Source organism: Pundamilia nyererei, unplaced genomic scaffold (assembly GCF_000239375.1).
Source record: "Pundamilia nyererei isolate P.nyererei 1_Seehausen unplaced genomic scaffold, PunNye1.0 scaffold00068, whole genome shotgun sequence".
Taxonomy (NCBI): Eukaryota; Metazoa; Chordata; class Actinopteri; order Cichliformes; family Cichlidae; genus Pundamilia; species Pundamilia nyererei.
The window spans coordinates 1,049,809-1,069,266 of NW_005187469.1; the positions used below are offsets into that span (position 1 = coordinate 1,049,809).

The 19,458-nt window shown below is 40.9% G+C and overlaps 1 protein-coding gene across 1 annotated transcript in view; it reads left to right on the forward strand.

Annotated features, from left to right (window-relative positions):
- Positions 1-2,177: 2,177 nt before the first annotated feature.
- Positions 2,178-19,458, forward strand: part of pkn1a (protein kinase N1a) — a 64,036-nt gene continuing 46,755 nt past the window's right edge. Inside the window, exon 1 of the mRNA XM_005736247.1 lies at positions 2,178-2,994. Coding sequence (XP_005736304.1) covers positions 2,974-2,994 — 21 coding nt within the window. The 5' untranslated portion in view covers positions 2,178-2,973. The remainder of the gene's footprint in view (positions 2,995-19,458) is intronic.

A 19,458-nucleotide genomic window follows, 5' to 3' on the forward strand; every position in this document is an offset into this window, starting at 1 on the left:
CCCTGCCTAGCAACAAAAAAGTAAATAAAAAAAAAATAAATCACGTAAAGTTATAAGCTTCACGATTTTACACTGCCTGCAATTGTGCGTTTTCTTTATTTTTCTTTATTTTTTTAATTTAATTTTTTGTTTTTAAGTTTTTTTTAATTTAATTTTTTATTTGACACTGAAAAGCAACAGAACAAAACCACATAAATGGGTCTGTGAGTCAAAATTACCACCTAATAAATTGAAATTTCAAGATATCTTGAAATTCCGAATTAACTTTCGAGATACTTAATTCATAACTGAAAATTTTGACTCAAGTCCCTGAGACTTGATTTAACTCTAGTAAGCTTTTATTTTATTTTTTAATTCATTATTTTCCCTGTGGCAGAAAGAAACCGATTTTTTTCTTTTTCTCCTGCAGCACAAATATGCTAAAACAGATGCGCTGGAGCAAATGATAGCTGATTATTATTGATTTTATGCCACATATTTGAATTATTGTTATTGTGAAATTGGGGGAAATCTTAAATCTTAAACTAACACTGAAACTAATACAAATCAAACTGAAAATGAACAGTTTCTACAGTTGAAAACTAAAGTGAAACTTTCAATGCGGCTCTGGAAAATGACTGAAACTAAACTAAACTGAAACCTAAATACTACTACTACTACTAATAATAATAATGAAAACAAATTGAAAACACTAAATTTTAATAGGTCCTCTTTAAACATTTGTTTATAGGCAGATATCAGCCAATATGACAAATACCAATATAAAACTAGTGCTTGCATTTCAAAGCTTGTGCAAATACACCTAATTTTGTTTTCAGTCCCTCCTTCATACAGAGAGAGATTAACCATCATGCCGTGCTCTGTTAGCAGAAATCACCAAGATAAGAAAAGTTTTTCATAACCTAAATAACTCCACCCCTCAGAACAACTGGACTAAAACATCTGTGTGGAAATTTTAACAGTTTATTACAGACATCTGTTTGCCTTATCATGAGTCATTGCTGCCTTTCACTGCTCGAGTCAGCTCTTTGATGACCGTAGGTGACTCAGCTGTATTAAGTTTATCGTTGTGAGCCTACACATTTAACACATATTTAGGATATGGTATGTGAGTCCTCTGTCCCTGCTCTTGTCCTCTGCCCCCGCTGAAAGATTTTCATGATGCAAATGAGATATGCAAATGTGCATCAGTTTATCTTTGTTAAATCTAACACAGACACCCACTCACACCACCCTAACATCAACTGACCCTGTCATGAGCTTCTCTCTCCCACACGCAGGGTTTGTATTACATTATTATTAACATTTCTGCTCAATGAGAGAGTATCAGCCTGTTAAACAGGTGGGCCTCCATAGCTGTAAATCTGGGTTTTTTTATGGCTTTTCAAAGGCAGGGTTTTTCTTTATTGATGTAAACGTGAAAGTGGGATGGCTAATGGTGTGTTATAATCTGTATTATATGTTGTTCCAATGGCAAATTACTTGTCTTCAGACACTTGAGACCTGTAGTTTTGGTCATAAAGGGCTGGAAGTGATCAGCAGCAATACTGGAGTAAGCTGGGGTGTTTAAACGATGCTCTTTCGGTACAAAGGGGCCCAAAGTGTGCCAAGAAAATATCCACCACAAAATTACACCACCACTACCAGGCTGAGCTGTTGATAAGGGGCAGGATGGATCCACGGTTTCATGTTGTTTTACGCTCACCGTTTGGGTGTTGGAGCAGAAAATAAGACTCGTCAGACCAGCAAATTTCATCCAAATTTTCTGATGTCCAGATAATTTGGGGTGAGTCTGTGCAACTTTTAGCCTCAGTTTCCTGTCTTTAGCCGACAGGAGTGTTAGTTTCCATTTAATATTATTTATAAAACAATATATAATAATCAGGTACCTTCAGGCTGAAGTTGTACTGCGGTTGTTATTCTTCATTTTTCGGTGAGACAGGCTGTTATACATACTGATGTAGATCTATTCTGTTTATGTATATGTGTGTATTTACTGAATAGAATCACCATGAGGCAGGTAAAGGCTCTGCGTGCTTTACAAATTCAACAGTTGGTTCATTACAAGGTAACAAGCAGCGCTGCAGCATGTCACATGACCTATCCTGCGCGCCCCCGCTGCCCCGCTCTGGACCAATGAGCAGCCCGGTCGATTTGGAAGGGCGTCGGGAGCGCGCGGCCGGGGTCTCGCGTACAAGTGTTGCGTGCTGCCGCTTTGCCGTCAGTTAACCGCTGCCTGGATGTCTCACGGCGGGTGAGGCTGTCCATCTCGAGCGGCAAAACAAAGAAGGAGCTCTTTTGTGGTGTTTTTTGACTTGAGCCCAGAGTGGGATGTGTAACGCCCAGGTTAGCTTCCCGCTGTCCTGGGTTTGCGGCTGTGTGAAGGACTGACAGGCGGGTTTTTTCTTCTTGTAAGGCATGTGATAAGAGAGAGGAGGCTGTGAGGCGTGTTCACGGATGTAACCGGGAGCTGGGGAGAGGGAAGACGGGGGATCTCCTCTGGTTTCATGTCGGCTGTGGATGTGACCGTTCAGCAGGGACGTGCTGCTGGATTTTTAGCTGTTGAATGGCAGATACTCACAGAAGAGGATGGTGATGAATGACTGCGGAGCTCAGTAGTTTGCAGTTATCTGAATGACTTGTGTCTCTTGTTAAAACGCGCACACACGGTGGAGCCGTTTTGATTGTTCGTGGAGTGGAGTGGGGGCTAACGCTGGTTAAACAACACAGGGTGGATCAGTTCAGGCGCGGCCACAGGCGGACCTACAATGCGGATTACCCCTTGACTGTTTGCCTTTGTGTTATTACACATTTGCCTGAAGTTGAGATAAGACTCGCAGGCCTATACGAGTATCTTTTCTTATTTTATTGCCTTAAGAAAGGAGACATCGCGTTCATCTGTGGGCCGAATCCCCACATGTGCACAAGTTGTCCGTGAATCTGCACGGACTGAAGGCAGCAACAGGGACAGCCATGGCGAACGACTCCATTCAAGTAAGTTTTATCAAGTTGGATGTCCTGAAGCCTGCAAACGTGGTCTGAATAAAGCCAAAACTGGCTCACAGATACTCATCCTTTGAAATCCAGACATTTCTGTTGACATAAGTTGTGTGAAGCCAAAATAGCTGTTTTAACTTTTTAAGTTAAGCAGTATTGTTTTTTTATAGAAAGTTTTCCCCTACAAATGTAACGAGAATAGTGGATTTAACTGACCCATGTTTTGTTAAAATTTGGCACAAATTTCCACAGGATCTTAGAGCCTAAGATGGGTTTTCCAAAGCTCAGAAACATGAGCTCATTCTGACATTCGAGTCTCCCAATCAATTGTTTGGTGAAAAATTAGTAGTTGGTGATTGCTATTATCTTAATTGATTATTGGTGGTGGCTTGGTGCTGGAGGCCATTAGTGGCCCCCGTACCACACTGTAAGAACCAACAACCTGTCAGTATAAGTGGAAATGGATAGTTTGCTTCTTGTTAATAATGTATGATGGGTCCACTGTCTGGTCCTGCAAAGAGCTTGTGCAGAGATCTCCTGCACCTTGCTTTGTTTGGCTGTTTGCTGTGACCTGGTGAAGCTTGTTTTGTCCAAAGCTTTGTTGCTTTCATAGTGTTGTGTGTGTGTATATAGGAAAGGCAGGTGCATGCAGGCACAATACTGGTGTTTGCTGTAAAACAACACTCACTATTTCCAGCTGCCTTCAGGCATCACTTGAATGTGAATGCTTTAGCAAAACAGGAAGGAGTGCTTAGTTTGCATTTACAGGGAATAGGTGTGTGCTGAGTTAAAGAGAAACATGATTTCCTGAAGTGGTGTTTAGGTAATGAGTTAATTGCTTTAAGTCATCTAGGCTGAAACTGAAGAACATGAAGGGGGCAGATAAGTTTTATGAGATTCATACAGACTGGATTTGAGAAGCTGTTGACATTTAGAGCTGTGTGTCAGCTGATGTACAAGCCTGGAGCTGCGTGCAGCTGAGAAATGGGTGTGTCCGTGTCGTCACGCAGATGACGTCAGTGTACAGGTTGTCTACTACTTTGAATTCCTATTTGTAATTTAGGAACGTTAATGCCAATTATTCACGGCTGAAAAATTGGCATTGGTTTACTCTGTAATTAGAGGTTTGGAACGTATGCAAGTGAAAATACAGAAGATGAAGAAGATAATAGAGGTGATAGCTACAGAACAGAGTCGGTTTTAAGTGGGCTGCTTGCAATAATAATGAAATATGAAATTTATAACCAGCGTGCAAGTCTACGAGTTCCTGTTGCCATAAAGTGTTGACTAAACTCAAATGTTGTTTGCCCACATTCTGTCATTTCACCCATGCTGCCACTTCCCTCCAGTACATTATAACCAAATAAGGTGTGTTGATCTGCAAACGCATTCATGGATGCAGGCACACATGAGAACTCGTGCTCTCACTGGATTTTGAGGGTTACCTGGTGACAAAGCTTGTAGTTTTCCTCCAGTAGCTAGGTTGTTGCTCATGGGGCCTGTACTATGAGGGAAGTTCAATAAACCCAAGACAGCTTTTTCTCTTAACTAGCTTCACTTACACTAACATGGATCATCAGGCTAAGCAATCACACAAAGGTGGTTATCCACATTTACAGGAGGTAAATGGGAAATGGACTGGTTCTCCTATAGCTCTTTTCTGCTTTATTACTCAAAGCACTTCACACAACAAATGTCATTCACCCATTCTTACAAGCACTTTTTACATTCTTAAGTGCTTTCTGTGTAACATTCACACTCTGATGGATGAATGGAAGAGGAACTTGAGCTTAGGATCTTGCCAGACATGGAACCACCAACCATCCAATTAATAGATGCCAAGAGCCACCTCCTCGCCTCCTTCCTTTTGACATACTAAAGTATTTCCAAGTGAGCTGAAAGACATGCTCTCTCCATTGTGTCCTTACTGAGTCTGCCCACAGTAGGAGAAGCCTGAGACACATCATCTAAGAAACATTCATGTAGCTATTCTGATTAAATCCCCAAAGACTACTTTCCAATTCAGAAACCCCTATAAAGAGGAATAAAACAAGAGACTGTTAGTAGGCCAAATACAGAGTTCCTGTGGTCCCATCAAACAGCCAGGCCAGAGGGGTTCACTATATGGACGTAGGGATTTGATGCTATGTGGCTTGGATAGCGGCTGGGTGCCACAGTCTGAGAGGTCTGGTCGGGTAAAGATACCATTCAGTCAGAGCAGCTTGTGTTTGTGAGATGGGAAATTTAAAAAAGCAGCATGATAAATTGATGGAAAGGGGTATGGATACTAAATTGATTTAATTAAACAGTAAGTAAAGTTGCTAAAGTGTGTAAGTTGCTACACGTATCTTTATCACAGATCTATGGTCAAGAGATTTGTCTTGTGATTGTAATGTCGTATCCCATTAAATGAATTAATTAATGTGTTGCTTCAGTGTTTTATTACAGCATGTAAAACTGTTTCTGCAATTTCCTTTCAAAAAGAAAAGCTAAAAAAAATTCTTTAAGTTCAGTAAGTACAAGAGAATTGCTTCTTTGTATTACGATCATGTCACTTTTAAGGCTTCTAACAATAGTACTCCTTTAAAACTACTCAAAGCCAGAAGGGAAACAAACAAAAAACAGAGTAAAGGTTGGTTTGAAGGATAAAGCATTTTCCAAGGAAAAAAGGGATTTGGATACAAAACATTTAGGAAAAGAACTTTCAAATGTTTGTGTTGGTATATCAAGTCTAATTCATCAAGAGACTAGTCTAAGAATGACTGTTAGCTACAAAGACAGCGACTTTATTAGATTTCCCCCTTTTATTTGTGTCAGGAAGCTATGAGCACCAGCATGTGTCTTTAGGAAAATGAGCCCAGTTAATTATGCTGCTTGACTACACCGTATTATGTGACTGCTTTTAAAAGCTTTCTGCCTCTTTAACCAATTCTAGCCTCGTTGTCCTTGACGTTAAAGTGCCAATACACGCACTCTGTGTCAGACGTCCTCACCGGGTAAACAACTATCTGCCCAGTCTGTTTGGCATAGATTTTTTCTGTACTATGCCAAACAGATAGGTCTAATTTTGGTTCCCCTACTCCGCTGACCAATGTGCGAGATGTGCCATTGATTGGAATTTGTAAATTTGAATCAACCACCTAATGAGAGCGCCTACAGCTTAAAGCCAGATGTTTTTTCTGCCTCCCACAAAAGATGTGGTTATGTTTTTCTTTCTAAGAATATCGCAAGACTCCAATAATCAGGAGGCAAACAGCAGCACTAAGAGCAGTTTGATATTTCTCTGGTCTGCTGTGTACACGTTTCGTTTTTATCATGGTCTCAGGAGATTTGGAGTCTATGGAGAAGGATGGTCGGTAAAAGAAGGAAAACAGAAGGAGATCTAGACATGGACTTGGGTCTTTGATCTTTTCCAGTAAAGTTGAAAAGGGAGAGGCTACTTTAAGTGGCAACCGCTTCAGCAGAATTGGAAACCCCCTTTTGTCCACAGGAGCTGATGATGATGTACTGGTGGAACTTCCTCATGTTTTCATGGAGCGGGTGCATCAGTTGGAAGCGGTCTGCGGGGCATTCATCTCTAAATTTACCTTATATGTGCTGATGCAGGGTTTCAGCACTTGTCCAACTTCTTCAGCACTAATTGTATGACACAAAGAAATACTAGTTTTTTTCCTGCTTCCAGTGTATTAAGGGAAGCTGTTCGTATGACTAAATCTATGTAGTAGTCAGTAGACATAAGAACTGTATCAAGTCATGGCAAAGGTCTTATTTTCTTCTTTTGATTTCATTGATGTTTATTTTTGCCCTTAACCCTCTTCTTTATTATTTTTTAAACTTCTTCACTTGTTTTTCAAACAGACACATGTAATATTTGAGCCTTATTTCTAATGGCTACTAAGGTACATTACCTTAAAGTTTGTAGCTTTTGTCCTAGGTAGTAAAACACCTTTGTGTAGTCAGGACATGGCAGGTCACCAGGCTTCCTAGTTGATGCATAAATCAGTCTGTTTCTTTTTTATTTTATGGGGTTTCCATTTTCAATCTTCATCTTTAACCAACACAGACTGAAGTAACTTAACTTGAGTTATCTTATCACCTCTCTAAGGATTTATTTGTTCAGATACGCAGAACTCCTCCACAAGTCCTGCAAACACGTCTTGATGTGTAAAGTTCCTGGAGTCCCCCTCTTAAGTTCCCATTTTTGTACATCAGAGGCAGGCAGTGAAGCTCTACAACCTTCCCCTGGTGTGCCGCTTGTTTGCCCCCACAGGAAAACCATGTGAAACAGCCCCAATAGAAGCCTGAATCCAACTGCGTCACACTTCCCTGCGAAGGTTAGAAGGCGGACAATAGTGGAGTCGAGGGGAGATGTGTCACTTCTTGTATGTGGATGGATCTGTTGCGTGGAAAATTTTGAAAATCCTGTATTTGTTCATTAATGACAAACTTCTTTTTTTTTCTTTTTTTTTTACACAATTTACATGAGCACACATTCAGGTCTAATATTTAAAGACACACACAGAGTCAGACACTCCAGGGAATGCATAGGAGAGCTTCCCATAAGCCTCACAATGACGTAAGGAGACAGTTATGCACACAAAATAGACTTTTCTCAGCCCCGTGGCCATGTAGGCAGACAGAATCCACAGTAACGCATCAAGGAACTGTTGAGAAACCGGAGACTCTGAGAGGAAGCTAATATCCACATTCATTTTCATAGCAGGCCTCTCAGTTTAATAAAACAATGTGGACTAATGGGGTCATGTACTCCCTATCATGTGATGTATTCACTCGCATGAATGTTTCTGTTTTTAGGCTTGTAACACATGATCAGAACCTCCTACCAGCTCTACTGCATGTCTGCCTAATCTCATCTGACCTTTTTTATAGCATCTACAAAACCATTAACACTAGTTGTTTCTACTGAGAAGTCAAAGGTCAAATGAGTGTCATCAGAAGCGTTAGAAAATTCAAACCAGTTTGACAGTTTGTCATGTGGTGGTTTGAGTTGGAACATCTGTCAAAAATGTGACGCCCCTAACTCCAGTATCCAGGTGGATAATTTCAGGAACAGTAGAGATGTTATTAAGGGTAGAAGCTACACATAGAGTTAAAAAAACAGCTGTTTTGTACCAGGTTCTAAACCTGCTTTTTGATCCTGTAGAGTTGGGCATTTTAACATTAGACCTTTCGTACCTGTCAATGCAGCAAAACTAAGGGAGGATTTAGGATCACCTGATTCAGCACTAACCATGTGCTTTACCAGGAAGGAAAGTTTTAAGGTTAATCTGAAAAGTAGAGATAATGTCCGTCTCCCGAATCCAAGCTGGGAGCTGGTTCCACAGAAGAGGGGCCTGAGATCTGAAGGGTCTGTCTCCCATTCTACTAAATATTCTAGGAACCACAGGTAAGCTCACAATGTCACACCAATGGAGAGTAAAATGCTCTATTGGTGTGAGATTGTGTTATTGGGTCTCTAAGATAAGATGGGGTGTGATTGTTGTCAACTATTACAGTTGCTCTGTTTCTGCTCTCCCTATTATAGCAGCCTGCCAAAGATCTTCTCAGTTTTGTCATGCATTAAATAATTTTGTCCCTCTCACTTCTCAAATTTGTTGATCTGTTGAAATGAGTGTAAAGGAACCACATAAGAGCCAATAAACGTCTCATTAGCAGGCAAATCAGTCTTTTAACAGCGTCTAAAAATGGGGCGTTTTCTTACAGTAAGTTACATGTTTGGTACTGATGGGAAAACAAAATAAGAGCTTTAATAGCACTGGCTCATTGCTTGGATCGTTGGTGCCCTGATAGGAGCATTTCAGATGGGGGCAAAGTTTTGCAAGGGCACAACAGTGGAGGGAAGAAGAGGGACCACGGGGCGATGTGCTGATGATGAGGCTCTACGGCCGCAGCGGTACAATAGGTTGCATTGTCTGACAGTAGCAGCCCAGATCACATTCAGTTCACTATGAGTTTATTTTCCTCATCCTTGTTGGAGCGTGTTAGTGACCACACCCTCACTAACCAACCAGCCCAGCTGCCCACCCTCAGGCAAGGTATTAAAGTCCGATACATATGAAGTGTTAATAGTTTTTTGGGTGGAGGTGTTTGTTTTTCTTAAACTGAGAGCCTGCCTGTGTGCTTGGTAGATGTGATGAGCCGCAGCAGCTATTGTAAACTGGCGTTCCTGTCCGTGGATTTTTTCCCCCTCCCTGTTTCTTTATCTTCGTTTCACATCTTGCCTTCCCTCTGTGCAAACATCCCATAATTCCCATGACCTCATAGCGATGTACCCCTGCATTCCAGCTTCGCATGGACCCCTCCTTCTCCCCAGACGCTCGCACACAGGCCAGCGAGGCTGAGCTCACACACTGTTGTGACATCACCTATCACCCCTGGCCAGTTAACCTCCGCCAGCTTTCTGGGTGAGAACTGGGAGGGCCGGAGTGATCAGGAGTGAGTGGCTCAGGGCGGGTCATTCAGTCAAAACATAAATGAAACAGACATTTCACTGCCTGTGGCTGTTTTTCATCGCATGAACCCAGGCCACAGATGCCGAAGTTCTGCCCTCACATCTGCATCCGTTAAAGTTGGATACCACCTCTTTTTTTTAATGTCAAGTCTTTGAAGTTTCATTATACGATGGTAGTAGTTCCTCACTTTCGTGCTCATTTGGGTCCCGGCCTGGCTTGTCAAAACCAGCAACCTTGCACTCGACATACCTCGACCCCTGACCCCTTCCTCATTATGGCAGTGCCCAGGGCCCCTCGGGACACATACATCGATCCCAGCCTCATCGGTCAGTCCTGCCGTGCAGTTTAAACAGCCACTCAGTTACGTTAACTGTCTCTGAACCTACCAGAGGACACTTTATATATTTAGAACAAACTCAGTCTTTGCTGAAACAATCAGGGAATTGGGACGGACAACTGAATGCATGGCTGCTGTGATGTTAGCCTAAGGATTTGTGCTTTAAAGTGTAGGTTACAATCCTTCTGAAAGAACCCGAATAGCAAATAAACCAAATAATTTCATCTGCCTTAAACTGTGGTGCATTTAAAACCCAACGCTGAACTTGCGTCTAAAGGTCAGAGACCTTTGTTTTTAGGAAAAATAAATCAACAGAGAGCATTATGCTGTAATCTCTGGTGTTGCCGGAGGGAGAGTGTTTCAGGGAAATACGCTCTTCCTCTAATAGGACAAGATATTTGGAGATTTAAGCTGATGCAGTTTTAGAGTTTTGATTGGTTCTGAGGAGAAATAATCAGGAAATGGAGTGTTTTATGCGTTGTATAGTAAGCATTAGGCATGAATGTTGATGAACAAAGTGCAGGCCTGCACAAACCCTGATTGTCTCTCATGCTGCCATCCTTAAGCGAGCGATGCTCTCATCCTCCTGTACACAATATGAAATTTAATCCTGGTGATTTTCCTCACAGCGGGGGGGCAGCTGGTAAACAGTCCATGAACAAAGCAATACACCATCAGTTAATGGAATAAGCTGGGCATGCTTCGCTGTGTGCTGTATGAGTGAGCTTCATGGGGCAGCCGGGGGATTTGCTTCCTATTAAACAAAAAGATGGCTTCTTGAGTTATTATTTTATCTGACCTTTTTTAAACAGAGTTTCTGGCACAAATGTGGGTTTATTGAGCAAGTAGTCACAAAATTGCTCTTATATGCTGATCATTTTTTTCTGTTTAAGCCAGCCTCACTGCCAGGTTGAAATCTGGTCGACTGGACACATTTGGAAAGTGGTGCTGAGAGTTCAGTACACCGCGGGTCAAGAAAATACTATAAAATGGACAAAAAAGCAAGCAAAGTAAGAAAATACCATCACAGATTTTGCATAGAAGGATGTGCAGCTTTTAGAGACGTTGCCAAAAAGAGAAGAAAACACCAGCAAATACAGAAATGCTATATAGCACTAAAGTGGAAATACTGTTACCAGAAACAATTTTGTATTGTCTGTGTGTACTTGTTTGCTTTGTGTCTCCAACACTGCAGATCTGCCGTGATTTGACATAAACGTGTGGTTTAGGACAAAAGAAAGGGTGTGGGGGGACGGTCTGTGGGGATGTGGTGACGCTGTAGAAACAGATAACAGGCTGATGCTGGAGTTTCCAGAAGTCAGACTGTGGGTTCAAGAATTTTAATTTTAATTTTGTGGGTGTTATGGTCTCTACTTTTTTGGTGTGTGTGAGTGTGCAATGATTGGTCATTAAAATGACAAAAAGTGACGGCAAGATGGTGAACGTGTTGCGAGGAAATGGTGGAAATGAGCAGCAGAAATGTCAGAATGTGAGACTGATGGTGGCAGATTGCTGTGTCATCTATTGTGCCTGCAGGAGAGCCTGAAACCTTCATATGGCAGATAAGATTTACTTGTTTCAGCATGATGCAACGTATGATCGGTGTCGCAATCTGTAGCGCACTTAAGTGAGACGTCTTCAGACCGAATTGACAGCCAGACATCTAATTTAGCGGCCAGCATTGGCAGAATGATGTCCCCCCCCCCCTTACTGTACAGTGATAATGATCGTGATGAAATTACAGTATGTAAGGAAAAAAAACTGAGTTTATACAATACTAATGAGCTTGAAAGTCAATATTTGGTGTTGCCACCTTTATTCTTAAGCACAGCAAACTTCCTTGTAATTTCTCTTAGTAGTCTTTAGGAATAGTTCTCCAGGTTTCTTGAAGGACATCCAAAGCTCTTCTTTTATTCTGTTTTCTGTCAAGATGACCCCACATTACTTCAATAATATTGAAGTTCGGGCTCTGGGGAGGCCAATCCGTGACTGATAGTTAGGGATGGGAATCAAAAACTGGTTCTTGTAGAGAATCGGTTCCCACTGTTTCAATTAATTGGAATTGTTTGCCTTTTTTTGCAAAGTTACTAAGTTACTATTCTTGTGCAATTGCTACAGAATAATTTATGTTATACTTTGTTATTGCTACAGAAGAATATTTATTTTATTAATATATTACATTTACAATGTTTTTTTATTCTGGGGACCCCGTGACACCCCATCAAAGAGCCGTAGGCTGTGGATCTCTTAAGATCTCACTGTTGGGTTTGTAAGGCCATGTTACTCCTAAATTTCTGTCTTGTTCAAAGAGAAGATATAAAACAAAGTTCTAAGCTAATCGACCTGTGTGCTCCTTTTTTAAAAAACAAGAATCGATAAAGAATCGAATTGTTAAACAGAAGCGAAAATGGAATCGCGAAAATCTTATCAATTCCCATCCCTACTGACAGTATTTACTGGATTGGCAGTGTAATTGCGATCATTGTCATGCTGAAAAATGGAGCTGTTACCAATCAGATGCTTTACAGATGGTATTGCAAAATCTGATGGTAGATTTCTGTGTTTATAATTCCATCAACTTTGATAAGATCTCCAGCACCACTGGCTGAAATGCAGTCTTAACCTCCTCTGTGTTCTACAGATGGCTCTCATTAAGACTGAAGTTCTTGTGTAATTTGGCATCCCTCAGTTTTCTTTCTCTCTTCCTCAAGAAAGGCATTTTGACAGCCACCCTTTCACTATTGAGGTGGAAGGATGGTCAGCTGAAGGATCAGATCTCTGGTCCTGTGTCAGGTCGTTGCTGTTTCTCAAGGACATGACTTTCAGATACTGTTAATCTATAAACATTTATTTGGACCTAGTTTACAGTTTTTTGTGCTTCTGTGGTTTTAGTTAACGGCGCTTTGGAAATCACCTTGTTGACACAAAAATACTGTTTTATGCCTGTCATTTTATTAATTTTGGGGAACTATGTGTTTTTGTGACTGGATGCTAGTAGGTGCTTAAAATACTGCTTAAACATGTGTTTTTGCAAAGCTGTCTGTTATGTGTACACATAACACTGGTTAATCCCTTGAATTGGGTGCCTTTTTATTCTTGAATGATTCATAGGTCAGCATTAGGTGGAATAAGAAACCAAAACACATTCCTCTGAGGAACAAAAGGGCTGGACTGGAAATCTGTGAAAAAGCAGCCGATGTCCAAAGAAAAGATTTTCAGAAAACCTGGAGAATTGTTGCTCAGGACCAGTTAAAAATTCCAAGAATGTCCAGCTCCTTGGACGAAAAATATAAAGAAATAAAGGGTGATTCAAGACTTTTGCACAATACTGTGTATTCAGCTCTACATTCATTTTAGAAACCTAACTAAACCCATTTAGGGGCAAGTGTAAATCCAGTATTCACTCTTTTAGCTCTGCTTTTCTTCTCTGACTCCTGAGGAATACAGTATCTGTCTGTATGTGTTCACCAGCCAGTGGTTAACTGATAGGTAATCTTTTAGGCTAAGAAGCGAGTGTACAGAGAGCTTTTGGAGTGTTCTCACTGAAAAGCCCCCTTAGCACAAAAACATCTCTACGAGAACCCTGAAAGCAAACAAAGATAGTAAATTTGTGGCCCAGTCAGCTGAACAGTCAGCTTAAACTCAAATCTGTTATGTACCGTGAAGCACGCTCATCGCTACAAGTGACTCGTTTTGTTTTTGCTTTGTGTTTGACTCTTAATGACATTATACGGAAAACTGATTTTTTTTTTTTAAGTAATCTTTCTGACAGTTGTGTTTATACTACACCAAATATCTGTATAAAAATGTATACAGATGTCTGTCAAACAATTCCCCTCATTGGCTGAATATTCTGATGCTAATCTTGGAGTCAGTTGCTACTGAGAGAGCTGGTTATGATGGTTTAACTCTCTTAAACGAGACCAACTAGACAATTTTGCTCGTAAGACTTCCTTAAAACGTATTTATTTAAGAGCTACGTAGGTCCCCTCCTCTGTGAACATCATTGAAGGATTTTCAGACATAGTACCTCGTCCTGTGAGTGTAGTATTTGCAATGCTGTGTTAATGGTGCTCTCCACATTTCTAAGGAAACCGCCGCATGAACAAACGTTCATCACAAATGGTACTGGATCAGCAACATTTGCGAAAGTAAAGCAAGCGCCACGTTGGTCTTGCGTTATCATTTACTCCTCCTGCTGTCTCATCCCTCCTCCTCCTTGCTGTGTACCAGCTGCTCCTCCAGCTTTCTTCCCCCATGTTTACCCGTGTGGCTTGTTGGCTCTAAAGAGCTGTCCTCCGCTAGGGATAATTAGAAGGAAAGCTTTTAGTTTCAAGACATCTTGTTGCTCTTAATCAGCTTAAAGCCAAGTAGACTAAACATATGTAGACATGGGTAATTTACTAAAATAATTCTTGCTACGTTATAACACCATCCTGTTGGTGTCATACACACTCTCGGTCTGTGAACATATCACCAGACTGTTGTTGGTTCGCTGCATTATCTCACTGTGCAAACTTGTTTGCTGTCACATCTAGAGTTAATAGATAACCCACTGTATGAAAACGTACTTAAAGTATTTTTTTTCTTTGCTTTAATGTGACTGTTGGCAGACAGTTACGAGACGGCCTTTATCAAAGTTTGTGGCACATGTCGTGGGTGTGCCCGTGTGCTTTTATAGTGCGTCATACGCAGTGTGTGACTTACAAGATATAAATAGGCTGCGGGAGTTATTAAAGTCTCCCCACAAACAATCCCTCTCATTACAAAGGGCTGGAGATCAAGTTGCACTGATAACATTTGGCCTACTGGGAGTTTCACCAGCTCGGGGCCTCAGTTCAATGGATGGTTGGATAACTGGGTGGAGCTGCAGTTAAATCACTTTGAATTAAATCAAATCAAGATGCAAAAGGTATTTGCATCAGTGCCCTTATTATGGGAGAGGATATGATGAGTGTGCCTTACTAAAGAGAGAAATTAAAAGGGGGAAAAGGAGGCGGTTGGTGTGCAGGACTTTCAGTCTGAACATGTCCTTCAATACAACAATACACAGATAGCCTTTTATAATCATTACTTTGAGGACAATGAAGTAAAATACGCTGCTGAAAGACTCAACGACTTGTTTAGGCAAGGCAAGTTTACTTAAGTAGAACCTTTCAAACACTACAATCCCTTAATGTACTTTACAGGATCAACTCCAAACTAAAAAATAATAGACAGAAATAATATTAACAATCATGATACAGCTACCTGATTCATTCAAAGCAGCAGTGAATAATCTTTATTTTAGCCTCTTTTAAAAAAAAAAAATGGCTGAGGTTGGAGATGATCTGACCTCAGTGGGTACTTGGTTCCAGTTATGTGCAGATAAATGACCCTGTTTAGCTTCATTAAACAAGTCTTACGTAGGACCCAAGCCATTTAATTACTAATATAAACAGTGAGCAATACTTTGAATTCCGTATTTTACTGGAGGCCAGTACAGGGAGCTGATATCCTCTGTCTTCCTGTTTTTGATAAAATTTGAGTCGCAGCATTCTGAACTAAACTAAACAGTCTAAAAGAAAAAGAGCAATGCATGAAATAAAAGCATGAATAAGCTTCTCTAGCTCTTGCTTGGCCACAGCTGTGTTTCTAAGATGCCAAAAAGCAGGATCATCCAGGATTATGGCAAACTTTTCGTGATATCCACCAAACAGTGAAAACCTGTAGTGATCCCGTATGTGTCAGGAGTATCGGAGCAGTTGAGACGTATTTTTAAAAAAATACCAGGTCTCTGTGGCTTTTAAACCCCAAAACACGCTGTGCCAAAAATTGGTCCACCCCAAGGATCGGGTCCCCCGACACAAACAGAGTAACATAGTGTACGCTGTTAAGTGCCAGGAGGATTGCCAGGATTTATACATCGGGGAAACCAAACAACCTCTGGTGAAGCGGATGGCACAACCCAGAAGAGCCACCTCGTCAGGCCAGGACTCTGCAGTCTATTTACACCTACAGGCCAGTGGACACTCTTTCAAGGATGAGGATGTACACATCCTGGACAGGGAGGAACGCTGGTTTGAGCGAAGAGTCAAGGAGGCCATTTACGTGAAAAGGGAAAGACCATCTCTGAATCGAGGAGGGGGCCTAAGGGTACATCTTTCGCCATCTTACAATGCTGTGATTGCAGCCATTCCCCAACTCTCTGTGAATGGTACTCATGGCCATTGATCAGTGGGTTTTAGTCAGTGGTTGCTGATCAATGGTCATGAGAATTTGCATAATTAAGATTAAGAAACTGCCCTTCAGTGGGCTGGTTTCAGTCATTATGCAAATATACTGTTTATAAGATTGGGGAAACCTGCAGTCAGCTGAGACTGAAGAAGGATGAGTGACGAAACGTTTCTCCCACAAAACGCTTCGTCCAGATGAACAGAATCAACTTTTGGAAACAAACAGTGATGTTATTTAAAAAAAACAAAACAGAAAGGGTTAGGATTAGGCATACGTTACTCAGTGTTGCACTTAATGAGGGACCGAGCACTCTTCTCCCAAGTCTGTTTACACGTCAACACTTTTTCTGGACACTTTAATGAGAGTGGCCTCTTAGAGGACAATTAACTAAGCGTAGTCTCTAGAATTATATTTGGCTACGTAATTAGAGATGGGACTGAGATGCTTTGAGCCTTCACACTTGATTAAACAGTGGTTACACAATCATTATCCCCCCCCGAATACTTTATATAACCTGATACAAACCCACCAAAACATGAACCTTAACCTTTCTCTGCTTTAGATTCAGTTACACAAAGTCTTCCACTTTTACGAGGTATAGTAACTCACCCGCCTTCCACAGAACTGATCTGCTGCCTCGATAATATCAACGTATTTCAAAAGTCGGCTCTTTTTGTTTTATTTAGATGCAGGAGAAGTTGTTGTCTGAAGGTCTGTAAGGCTGAGCAAATCTGGCTGCTTTTAACAATATTAAAATGAGATTTTTTGCAGATTAAACTGAAATGATGTAAGGGGATAATCTTCATATGAACCCCTAAAATGTTCTTGCACAACCACAACCTGCGTGGCAGATGTTCGATTAAATTGCCTGCTAAAGTTGACCGATTTTTAAAAACTAAATAAATAGAAGAGTTCATTTGTTCAGTCGCAGCGTATTTCTCCTGCCATCTGCAGGTATTCAGTTACCTGAGAGTAGAGATGTTTTTAGATTCACATTTGTCACATTTTCAGTTATTCTTGATATATGTAGCTGAAAATTAGGGACATTAGTTTGATTTACCACAAATGTGTATGTATATGAGTGTCTCTCCAACTGTGACCACACAACCGCTGTTGGTGAGCTGAACTTGTCTCTGCAGGCTGTTTAAACATAAACCCAGAGACCTGCTGCACTGGTCTCTGCTCCTGCTGCCACACCTGAGCCCAACTGTCATAACCGTAAATGTTGTGACACACACACACACACGCGCACACAGACACACTCACAATGAATCCCCAGGGTGCTCTTGGGGCATGTTAACATGCATTTCGACTCTGTTTTTCTCTTTTCACCAGCCACGCACCCTCAGTCTCCCTCGGGTGCTTTAAAACAAATGTGACGTACTTTCTACCCACATTGCTCACACAGTCAGTTCACGTGGCTTTTTCACACACGCGCGCACACTGTGGCAATCACACATATTGTAACGTGCAGGTGTGGCTTGCTCGTGGTCAACTCTTAGTCATGCTGTGCTTAAAGAGCAAACCTGACATGTGTTCTAAAGAGCTAAAAGTCACTGCAACAGAAAAATGAATATTTACTCTCGAGCTAGTTTGTCTGACATCTGTGACTGCCGTTGGTTAGATTTTATTGGAACAGTTCACTGGACCACAACACAGGCACTGTGACAAATTGTTTAATGGTATTGATCGTATAAACTGGTGAAAAACAACAGATTGAATAGAAGACAAAGGAGATCAGCATGTTTGTTTTTTGATGAAAACAACTTTTCTGTTGGTCCAGATGTTCTATACTCCCCATATGGAAAAGAAATAGTAGAAACTTACATGATTTACTCATGAAAGTGGCCACTTTCTCATTACTTTCATATATTGTTTCAGTAAGTATCCAAAACATACAAGTTTCATTATATAATTTTTCAAGGGATCTTATATCTGTTTTCACTCTTATATGCTTTTCATACAAGTTTCACACAAGACAGATACAAACTTTATAAGATTTATATATATCTTTTCCATATGGGCTTCAGAGCTGCGTAATAACTGTGCTAATAACTGAAGATTAGGGTGCTAACATCATGAACTAATGTGGTAAAGAGACAGCTTATTTGTCCCATATTAGCTTCTCTTTATTGGCTCCCTGTTCAATCCAGCCTTCCAATTTAAAATCCTTCTCCTCACATACAAAGTCTTGGATAATTAGGCAAAATCTTAAAGACCTCATTGTACCATATCATCCCATTAGAGCACGTTGCTCCTGAATCCTCCCTTAGTTATGCTGCAATCAGTCTGGGCTCCTGGGGACTTCCCATGATGAGTGTTTCTTCTTCGCTCGCTTTTTTCACTCCCTATGTGTTTATACACCACTCTGCATTTAATCATTATTTATTATTAATCTCTGGTTCTGTTCCACAGCATGTCTTTGTCCTGTTGTCCTCTCCACACCCCCAACTGGCCACAGCAGATGGCCGTCCCTCCCTGAGTCTGGTTCTGCTGAAGGTTTCTTCCGGTTAAAAGGGAGTTTTTCCTTCCCACTGTCGCCAGATGCTTGTTCATAGGGGGGTCATCTGATTGTTGGAGTTTTCACTATATTATTTTGTGGTTTTACCTGACAATATAAAGCGTCTTGAGGCGACTGTTTTTGTGATTTGGTGCTATATAAAATGTATACTGAATTGAATCGAACTTGAAATTAGCAGACTCTTTGTAACTGAACAACACTCTGCAGTCACAATAATGACTACCAAACTTTATGTCCTTGGGGGCATTTCATTTCAGTGGTTTGGAAATACCTGTTCTGAAATTCTTAAATCTTGTCAAAGACAAATACCAACCACATTAACATAAATGAAACTCAAACTAAGACTGAAACTAATTAAAACACTAAAGTGAAACTGTAACTCATTCTGGGAAACTGGAAACAAAACAAAAATGAAAACTAATGAAAAATGCCAACCTTTAAAAACTCTGCTCCAGACTCAGGAAGCTGTTACATTATAGAAAAGGCATCGTGTGACACTAGAAGGAACGAACTGTCCCCACAGGAAGCAATAGATTAAAAATCAATAAAAATGTCAAAAAAAAAAAAGAGATTTATAAATATCATTTGATGTACAGAATCTGTTGGGTCTGTGTTTCCACAAGCCCCGCTAATTCTAGAGACTTATTCATCATGAAGAAAACAAGACAGTCGATCGATCGATTATTTGCGCAAGGGAGGCCTCGTCTGTGTCCACCACGAAATTGACCCCCAGATCTGACCTCCTCCTGCTACCTGCTAGACAGTTCACACAAAACACGTCAGAACAAAGCCACGCCCCCTTGGTTCTAAGACAAAGCATTTTATGTATATGTGTGAACTTCTGTAAGAATGTGTGTGTGTGTGTGTGTGTGTGTTTGTGTGTTAGACCTCCTGCTGACCAAAGGGTCGTAAAC